Below are 10,753 nucleotides of genomic sequence, written 5' to 3'. Positions count from 1 at the left end.
CTGGTCCGGCTGCCGATCCATTTTTAATTTCGTTTATAGCCGTGACAATATCTGCTTCATTAATATCTATATCCGTTAGATATTCAACATTTTCTTCTCTCATTTCTGTTTCATTATTCTCATTCGCAATTCTTGGTGTGAACTCACTCTTATATTTTTCTGCTAATATGTTGCATATTTCCTTTTTTTCATTCGTTAGCCGTCCTTCAATTCTTAGAGGGCCTATTTCTAATCTCCCTTTATTCATCTTTTTTGTATAGGAGTAAAGTACTTTGGGGTTTCTTTTTATATTTTGAAATGTCCTTTCTTCTAAGTCCCCTTTTTCATTTTCTTTCAACTGTATAATCTTTTGTTCTGCTTTTTCTATCTTACATTTTATTTCCCTCATTTTCCACACATTTTTTTCTTTTGCAAGATATTTCTTCTACTTTCTAATTTTCTGAAATAAGATCCTTCTGTCTCTTGGTATGCATGTCTTTTGTTTATTGTTTTTTTTTCGGTACATATTTTTCAACAATTTTCTCCAGTATTTTGTACAGTATGTCCGTATTTACCTGTATATTATCACTTATAAATACATTTTTCCATTCTTTATTCAGTTCTTCATTTATTTCTGACCATTTTATATTCTTACTGTAAAAATTATATTTTCCATATCCTTCCCAAAGTTTTGTGCTTTTATTAATTCTGCGATCACTGGCTTTGGAATAGACTATCAATTCTATGACATTGTGGTCTGAAATTCCCGTGTTATACATTATTATTTCTTTGACATAATTCACCTCATTCACAAATACTAGATCTAGGACATTTTCCTTTCTTGTTGGAATGTTGTTTATTTGTTGCATATTATGTTCTAATAGCATATCTTGAAGCTTTTCAAATTGTCTCTTATCTTCTGCACTACTATTACTTTCTTTTTTATATGTATACATACAACCACTTTCTTCTATCCGTTCTTTCCAATCCACGAAAGGAAAGTTAAAATCTCCGGATAGGAGTATATTCCAGTCTTTATGGTTTCTACATATATCATCTATTTTTTCTATTATTATGTCAAACTCCTTAGTGTCGAAAGGACAATTGGAAAAAGAGTAAGTAAAATGTCTCAAATTTTAAAAGTTACAATCGCTACTGAGAGAATTTCAAGAGGGAATCGAAAAAGACTAATTTTCACTCATTTGGTCCGTTAACTTTGTATAATATTTATGGTATGGCTATAATAAGCCTTTTTGTAGTTGAGAATGCTTCAGTTAAAAGCACAAAAATTATTTTTTTAAATTCAAAACCATATACCCTCAGTAAAAAGGATATTTATATTTGGCTAATAATACGTGTGGTGTCAACAAGGTTTATTGGAGATGAAAAAAAAACAAAAAAACTGAGGGGTGTACTGGGCAAAAAGTGGTCAGCCTTCTCAGCACTCGAGTAATATGGCTTTCAAATAAAACAAAGGTCATGACTCAGGCAGAAAAAGAAGACCCAATTTTGATGTAAGCATGTGGCCACTTTACAGTTGAATACAAGACAATTTGCCACAAAGAAACCACTCCCTAAAAGGATGGCACAATGAATTGAAAATGGAAAGGAACAAAATAGAAATGAAATGTCATTAGAATGGGGAGTAATGGGAATGAATATCTCTAGGAACTACAATAACTATATTGAATAAATGAGAATACTAGTATGATATTACAAGTGGAATGAATGCTTACATTACCTAAAAATCAATTGCATATAAATGATAAAATTTCCTAAATTGCTCGTATCTATAATTTGGTTAAACTGTTACAATTCTAGATACCTTCACGTCATAGATTTACTTTCTTTTTCAAAACCATTTCTTTTTGTTATCAAAATGAAAGAAATTGATAAAGGACAAACTCCTTTTCATAGAAATACATAGAAATACGCACACACGCACAAACCTCCTATACAGTTATACTGTTACAGATGTATTTATAATTCAAGTGGTAGATTTTGGGTAAAGGCCATGTGCAATTAGGTAGGTATTCTATATCAGCCGTTTCATACCCCTAGCCAGAACTGATGCTTTTATCCTTTAGAAGTGATGTGAGTGACGCCCATGTGCAGTAAATCTACTCGATAATAACTGTTTATTTCTCTAGCCAGAACTGATGCCCTTTTCCTTTAGATAATGGATTTAGGGTGAAGCCCTTGATTAGTGAATCTACTCGATATTAGGTGTTTCGTGCACCTACCCAGAAGATTCAGAAGTTGTGAGTATAATACCATCTACAGACTGTTTCCTGGATATCACAGCACTCCCTTCACGACGCACACACACACACACACACAGATATATATATATATATATATATATATATATATATATATATATATATATATATATATATGATAAATTTTTGCACATTTAGATACATTAATGTCTGGATTCTCTTAATGACCTTGGGATCAGAGCCCCAGGCGAAATCACACAAAGACAAGAGCTTGATGTATCAAAAATATTTGGCTTATTTAAATATATATATATATATATATATATATATATATATATATATATATATATGGTAAATTTTTGCACATTTAAACGTGTTTCTTTCATATTTCAAATAAGCCATATATATTAATACATTAAAGTCTGGATTCTCTTAACGACCTGGGGATCAGAGTCCCAGGCGGAACCGCCTGGGACTCTGATCCCAGGTCGTTAAGAGAATCCAGACTTTAATGTATTAATATATATGGCTTATTTGAAATATATATATATATATAGATAGATATATATATATACATATATATATATGTATATATTTATACATACATAAATATACACACATGTATATAAATATATATATATATATATATATATATATATATATATATATATATATATATATATATATATATATATATATAATTTGGACAACGATGAGATTCCACAAGTCAAGGAAAACCACTTCTACCAATTTTCTTTATTCGGTGAAGTCTACAAAAAAGAAAAAACACAAAATAAATGACAAATAAAACTGCACAAAGTTATGACAAAATACGAACTGCTTATGGTATAACGGAAATAAAGACAAAATATTTAAATGCAACGAATAAAATAGATACAACAAAATACAACTTAATGGTGACTAATACAGTAAATATTAATATCACTTACAAAGTCCACCTGACTATATGTAAAAAGTTATCCAAATTTAAACAAGAGCGTATTCACTTATGGTCTGTCAGTCAGACCTTGCTACTAAAGACTAAACGTTAAAATATAAACAGCCTGGAAGCAACCACTAGCAAATAGACAGTAAACATATTAATGCTAGTTTAAGGGTAAACATTATTTACATACACCCAAATCTTTAGAGTAATAAATACATAAACAGCGCAAACAACCGTTTGAAAGTCCGCTACACTCCCGCCTAGTGGAAAATGCAATGAACCACAATAATTTAAAGGACTTTCAAACATATACATATAGAGAGATACCAAATCCGTTCGTTAAATGAAATTCTGCTAGTTTAATTTTGAGCATCTTTATCTGCCTTAGCTTGGAATCCATGTTGAAGCTCTTGTACCGTAGCAATTAAGCAGAGTTTATGAATGGGTCTCTCCCAGTGAACCACCTTTCCATTCTCCACTGTTCGAATAGTAACTCTTCGAACAAGTCCATCTTTTCCGGGATGAATCCTCTCAACAAGACCGCGCCTCCACAGTCCCCTAGGAGCGACACCTCCCTTTAGGCCTGGTTCCAGAAGAAGAACCAAATCACCAACTTGAAGATTCTGTTTGGGATGAAACCATTTCGATCTTTGTACTAGCTGAGGAGGCATATAACGAATCCAAGTCTCCCAAAATATCTGAATTCTCTGTTGAGCTACATCTACCATGCTTCTCAAGTTCACTTCGTTACCGGTATATGGTTGTAGAACTGAAGGTTGCCCGTGAGGAAACAGTAAGTCATTGCCGGTTATAGTTGGGGACTCAAGAGGATCTGGTCCGTTTGGGAAAAGTGGTTGTGAATTAACAAGGTACGTCACCTCTGACAGTATTGCTTGCCATTCCAAAGCACTGAATTTCTTGTGGTGATAATCTGTTACTGCATCTAAACCTCTTCTACAGCTTCTAATCAATGATTCAACAACACCATTCATATGAGAAGCGTGAGGTGTGTTGAATTTCCACTCAAATTTTTTCCCAGCAATTGCAAACTTGTCCTTTATTAGGCTCTCGTTCCAAGAATTTATCTACTTTTGCAATTTCTCTTGAGCCCCTATGAAATTGCGTCCTCTGTCACTTACTGCCAAAACTGGATGGATTCCATGATTACAAGTAAATCTTCTCCAAGCACAGAGAAAAGCATCTGAAGACAATGAGTCGACCAGTTCAAGAGATATGACACGAGTGACGGTGCAAGTTATGATCATTATACTTCCTTCAGTGCTTGCATTACCAGTTAATTTTATTTTGATAGGGCCAAAGAAATCTAATGCAACTCTGCTAAAGGGGGGGGGGTATTGGGTTCACCTCTGAAACTTGGCAGTTCCCCCATCTGTTGGCCCAACAATAGGCGACGTCTGCTTCTGCAGAAACAACACTTGAAAGCAGTGTCCTTAAACAATCTTGCTCCTCCAATAATGTAAACTCCACGCTTAAAAGCTAAAGCAATTGCGACTCTATATCCTTGATGACCTGTACATCGATGAATCATCTGAGCGAATGCTTCAGCCAGGGAAGAATTCCTTACCAATAAAACTGGATGCCTCTGCTCGTAGGGTAAATGGAGCTTATGTAGTCTGCCTCCAATTCTTAAAATGCCCTTTTCATCCAACTTTGGGTCAAGCCTTTTAATCTGTTTATGATTAACTTCATCTTCATTATTTAAAGACTTCTGGCTTGCATAAGATAAAGCCAGTTCTGCTTCTTGCATTTCTTTAGATTCTAGATGACTTTGATAGTTTTCTGGGTCTGGTTGTAACAGCAAACGGCGGCAGTAAGCAGTTATTCGTACAAGTCTATTCCAGTCCGAAGAGAGTTCTGTAAATCTTTCCTCAAAACTCTCATCAGCCAAAATTCCAACAAATTGGATCCTTTTAAGAGATTCTGGTGTGTACTCTTTAACAATACAACGCTTCTTTTCAAAATCATATGTCGGTTCCCCAAAATCACAATCTTGAGAACTGTTCAGAAGAAAATCAGTACCATTGATCCATCCTTGTAGTTCACTTGGTTTTATTGGCTTGGTTAATGCATCGGCAGGATTCAATTGTGAAGGAACATAGCAAAATTCTTTTGAAAATCCTGGTAAAGCATCGTGAATCTCCTGAACTCTAGCTGACACAAATGGTTTAACCCTGGATAGGTACGGTGGGTCGTTTGCGACCCCGAGCGTCAAAAAAAAACAGGTTTTTCTCACGTGACTCACCCCTGTGACTGAATTTGTGGGTGATCGACCTGCAGGAGGTGTCTCCCCTACACGCTCTAGTAGTGTCCAGATGTGCATTGCTGTAGCTGTACTCCTTCCCCGATTTCTGAGACGCGTCGGGGTCGTTCGCGTCCGAGTTTACCCTTCTGAGGTAGTTTGCATAATTATCAAAGTTATTACGTATTATGAAATTGTCGTAGAATGGTGCAACTTGTATAGGTTATCAGTTGTGGAAAGTCTTGGTGGATTGTTTGGCTACCATGTGCATGTTTTTTTTTTTAGTTAAAATGTCGTTCATCACCACGAGGACCATTTTACCGCGAGTGCCCCTTTTTAATTTTTTTTCATTTTTTTGCCAAGTCATTTTTCCGTAAGATATTGCCAAATAGTGTCGTAAAACTTTTGCTTGTTTAGTGTTGGAAAGTGTGTCTAGATGATCTGGCTACCCATGCATGACTTTGTTTTGGTCAGAAACGACGTAGTTATTGGTATATTGGGTATTTAACTGCGGTTACCAATTTCTGTTTTTTTTCAATATTTGTAAAAATTACTACGTAGTAAGGAATTGCCGTATATTATTCATTTTTTTTTTCATGTTTATGTGTTAGAAAGTGTGCCTTGATGGTTGGGCTAACACGTGCATGTCTTTTTTTTTATCTGAGATGTCGTATATTAGAATGTCGGGCATTTTACCGCGAGTGTCCCTTTTTAATTTTTTTTAATTTTTTTGCCAAGTCATTTTTCCGTAAGATATTGCGAAATAGTGTCGTAAAACTTTTGCTTTTTTAGTGTTGGAAAGTGTGTCTAGATGATCTGGCTACCCATGCGTGATTTTGTTTTTGTCAGATACGACGTAGTTATTGGTATATTGGGTATTTAACTGCGGTTGCCAATTTCTGTTTTTTTTCAATATTTGTAAAAATTACTACGTAGTAAGGAATTGCCGTATATCATTGATTTTTTTTTCATGTTTATGTGTTAGAAAGTGTACCTTGATGGTTGGGCTAACACGTGCATGTCTTTTTTTTTATCTGAGATGCCGTATATTAGAATGTTGGGCATTTTTCCGCGAGTGCCCCTTTTTATTTGTTTTGCATTTTTTTGCTTAGTCATGTTACCGTAAGGAATTGGCAAGTAGTGTCGCAAAACTTATATTTTTATAGTGTTGGAAAGTGTTTCTAGATGATCTGGCTACCCATGCCTATTTTTTTTTAGCCAGATATGGCGTATATATAAGTATGTGTTCGATTTTCCTGTGATTGCCATTTTTTCGTTTTTTCCCATTTCTTTCAAAATTACTACGTACTAAGGAACTATCACAGAGTAATATTTCATTTATATGTTTATTTGTCGGGAAATATGCCTTGATGGTTTGCCTAGCACGTGGCTGAAATTTTTTTTTTTCTGAAATGCCGTATATTAGAATGGCCATTTTTCCACGAGTGCCCCTTTTTATTTGTTTTGCATTTTTTTGCTTAGTCATGTTACCGTAAGGAATTGGCAAGTAGTGTCGCAAAACTTATATTTTTATAGTGTTGGAAAGTGTTTCTAGATGATCTGGCTACCCATGCCTATCTTTTTTTTAGCCAGATATGGCGTATATATAGGTATGTGTTCGATTTTCCGGTGATTGCCATTTTTTCGTTTTTTCCTAATTCTTTCAAAATTACTACGTACTAAGGAACTATCACAGAGTAATGATTCCTCTAGATGTTTATTTGTCGGAAAATTTTGTTTACTTTTTTTTTGATTGAATATCATCAAATTTTTTTAGCTAAAATATTGTTTTACATTTTTTTTTTTTCGATTTTATTTCCCTTCAAAAAAAATTTTTTGGGTCAGAATTTTAATTTTATAGTCGTAAAAATAATCGACAATTATCCAGCAACCCACCATACAATTTTTATGCATATCCAATAATAATTAGATTAGTAAATAACACCTTGAAATTGACATACCCTTCCTACATTTCAAGTGGCAGATTAGGGAGTCTGAGTCAGTGTGGTTGGCGGCCATTTTGTGGACATATCCGAAGCGTAAGCTGCCCTATCTATATATATTCTTGTTCCCTATAGAATTTGTGATATTTTGGTATATTTTTACCTGCATAAATATCATATTATATATTAAATATATGTATTTTTCTACGAAATTTCCAAGTACTCAAAAAATTACCTTTAGATATGGCCCCTGATATAAATGTAATTTACAAAATAATGAAGATTTTTTTACATATTTCTATTTTAGGATAACATATGTTTATTCCCTAAAAAAATTAGCCACTTCCTATTTCATTTGGGTACCCAAAAAAATTCATGAAATTTGGACAATTTTTTTTGGCCAAAAAAAGTTACCCATTTTTTCTCATTTCAGACCTTCACCTCCATGGGTCTGACTTCATCCAAAATACATCAAGATGTGTCCTAAACATTCAAGAATCAATTCCTAAAAGGATTTGTGTATATATGTATAAACTTTTTTTTTATGAATTTTTATGTCAGGTCTTTTTTTTTCTACTTAATTTTTTAAAATATTTATAATAAATAGTTTTTCTGCAGATGAGTAGTATTTATCTTTACAGTTGTTTTAAGCATTCATTGAAGTTTTTTTTGGCAAAAGAAAAAAGGAGGTTACTGCAAAAACTGATTTTTCAAGAATTTTTTTTGGCGTCGGGGTCGTTCGCGTCCGAGTATACCCTTAAAGGGGTGTCCGAGGACCGTACCTATCCAGGGTTAAAGGTTCTGGCAGGAGAGCGAACCCAGGCCAACACTACTTCTGAATCGGTCCAAAATTTCATGGTACTAACCCTGCCAACCACTTGTAAAACAAGCAAAGCAAGTCTAGCCATAACCACAGCAGCAGTAAGCTCAAGACGTGGAATAGAACGCAGTTTCAACGGAGCCACTAAAGACTTTGTGATGACGAATTTCAGTTCTACTCCATAAGAAGTATTCCATTTCAGCCAGATCAAAGAACCTAGAGCAGATTCACTGGCATCACTGAATCCATGAAGTTGAGGGTCTCCTAGAGAATCTTCTGGCTTTATCATCCGATCTAGTCTAAATCCAATTAGTTGATTCATTTCATGAACATGTCCCTTCCACATCTTGATTTGTTCTTCACTCAATTCATCATCCCAACCAACTCCACTAGCCCATAAATCCTGAAGACAAATCTTGTATCTAATTGTTACAGGAGATAACATACCTGTAGGATCCCACAACTTTGATACCAAACTAGCAACCTTCCGCTTTGTTAGTTTTGAAAACTCCTCATTGAATTTGTCTAGCTGAATAGCCACACTATCCGTAACCTTATCCCATATATGACCCAAAACTCGTGTTTGCTTGTCTTCTGGGCATCGGTCAACAGAGGGGTCATTAGAATGCCATTCTTTTATTCTGAAGGAGCCCTTTTTTAATATCCGATCCACCTGATCCATGGCTGCAATAGCTAATTCACTCTTATCAAATGATTCAATCACATCATCCATGTACATGCGACAGTTAATTAACTGTGCTCCAATAGGTTCCTCCTCCTTGAATGTATCTGCCAAAGTGCGTACAGCCATAATAGCTATATCTGGAGCTGGTTTATCCCCAAAAGGAAGGCGCAGCCACTGCCAGTGACGAATTGGAGAAGATAAATCAAAACGCCATACAAACCAGTGATATCTCTGATCCTTTTCAGCCATAAGTATTTGATTAAACATTTTTTGAACATCACCTGCAATTCCTATGCTTTTCATTCTCCAGTGAAGAAGGCAATACAGAAGAGAGCTCAAGAAATCTGGTCCTTTGTAAAATCCATCATTCAAACACAAGCCATTGAACCTAGCAGCAGAATTCCATACGATGCGAACCTTTGTTGATTTGTGTAGTTGATATACAGCATGATGTTGTAAGTACCATCCCTCATCTCTGGACTCCTCTGGATATAATTCCCTGACAAAGCACATGTTAATTGATTTTTGGATTTCTTCGCTATATGCATCAAAAGTTCCATTCTTAATTAATCTTTTTTCTTGGCTCATAAGTCTTATTTCTGCTTGAGGCTTGTTACACTCCAATGCTTCAGGGAAACCAGGCTTCCAAGGCATTGCCACAGTCATGCGACCATCCGCATTAATGCAAAGCTTATTTCGACAAAGTTTTATGAACTGAGACTCTGCTATTTCCTTATCTGAGCAAACACACAATGTTGTTGGTTCGACACCAACAACATCAGATGTATATAATTTCTGCAAATCCTCCAAATGACTCAAAAACTGGACCCTGGATACAGCATGTGGTTTGGGTTTTGGAATATTCCCTCCAAAAATGGTCCACACCAAGATACTTCTGATGGCAACTGGAGACGATTCAGGAGAGACAGAGTCTTTTAATCTCTCAACTGGCATTGTAAGGAAATAATAGTCATAACCAATGATGATATCAATTTCTGCTTCATCTGTGGGTAACGTTCCCTTAGCAGCATTCAGATGAGGATACTCATCAAAAATATCCTCTCCAACTGCAGGACTGTTATGGGCTGGTTTCTCAATTCCAATTGCAATTACATTGCATGACTTAATTCCATTCACTGGTCTAATTTGGATAGAAAACTTGGCACTGCTTTCCTCAGCAAAACCTCCTCCAGCTACTCCATATCGAAACTTGAATGGTTCACCTTGCAAGCCAAAATGCTTGGCTGTGGATAACTTAAGCAATGTTGTATCAGCACCTGTATCAATAAATGCAACCACGCGATGCCATTTTTTCTCAACATCTTGCAGTTCTACATACGTTGTAGGAGAGTAGCGTCGATGAATTTTTCCTTCCTGGCTTGAGTTCAGGGTCCCTACTATGTTGAATGTTGCATCTGCATCTGAAGCAACCTCCCGTGCATGACCAATGTTGCACTCAGAAGCACCTCCCGACAGAGTTAGATTCGCGTTCAAAGCAGAATTACCTCCCGCCTGTGAACTTTCCAACCCAGAAAAAGTCCTTGTCTGTACTTTATTTCCGTATGGTGGGCAGGCTAAATATTGATGATGATAAAGCTGGCAATCTACACAGCGTTTCTTATCCGGGCGTGTACAATTGATTGCGTTGTGGTTGGCTCTAAGACAAAAGAAACATCTCTTACTGCTCACAATCATCCTTCGTCTTTCTTCCTTGGTTTTTTATATAAATATAGGACATTTAATGATCAAATGAGTTTTATCTATGCAAAAGGGGCAAGCCCTCCCATCATCAACCAATGTAGCCAAGGATTCTTCACATTCTGAGCTTTTGTCTCTAAAATAGTTTACAACTGACTTGTTAGTATTATCACTCAGGGAATGGGGATGTTCTCGACGCT

The 10,753-nt window shown here is 35.6% G+C and overlaps 2 protein-coding genes across 2 annotated transcripts; both read right to left on the bottom strand.

Moving 5' to 3' along the window:
* Nucleotides 1-3,506: 3,506 nt before the first annotated feature.
* Nucleotides 3,507-4,139, bottom strand: LOC137645295 (uncharacterized). The gene has a single exon (XM_068378111.1). It carries the CDS (start codon nucleotides 4,137-4,139, stop codon nucleotides 3,507-3,509), a length of 633 nt encoding a protein of 210 aa, XP_068234212.1.
* A 332-nt stretch (nucleotides 4,140-4,471) lies between these two features.
* On the bottom strand, nucleotides 4,472-10,550 carry LOC137645294 (uncharacterized). Its single transcript, XM_068378110.1, has 2 exons — nucleotides 8,217-10,550; nucleotides 4,472-5,224 (listed from the first exon to the last, which is right to left on the bottom strand). The coding sequence occupies exons 1-2, from the start codon at nucleotides 10,548-10,550 to the stop codon at nucleotides 4,472-4,474; spliced, it is 3,087 nt and encodes a 1,028-aa protein (XP_068234211.1).
* Nucleotides 10,551-10,753: the final 203 nt, after the last annotated feature.

The sequence above is a fragment of the Palaemon carinicauda genome, chromosome 8 (assembly GCF_036898095.1).
Source record: "Palaemon carinicauda isolate YSFRI2023 chromosome 8, ASM3689809v2, whole genome shotgun sequence".
Lineage (NCBI taxonomy): Eukaryota > Metazoa > Arthropoda > Malacostraca > Decapoda > Palaemonidae > Palaemon > Palaemon carinicauda.
The sequence above is the reverse complement of the archived record's forward strand: the minus strand, read 5'-3'. Positions and strand labels throughout refer to the sequence as shown.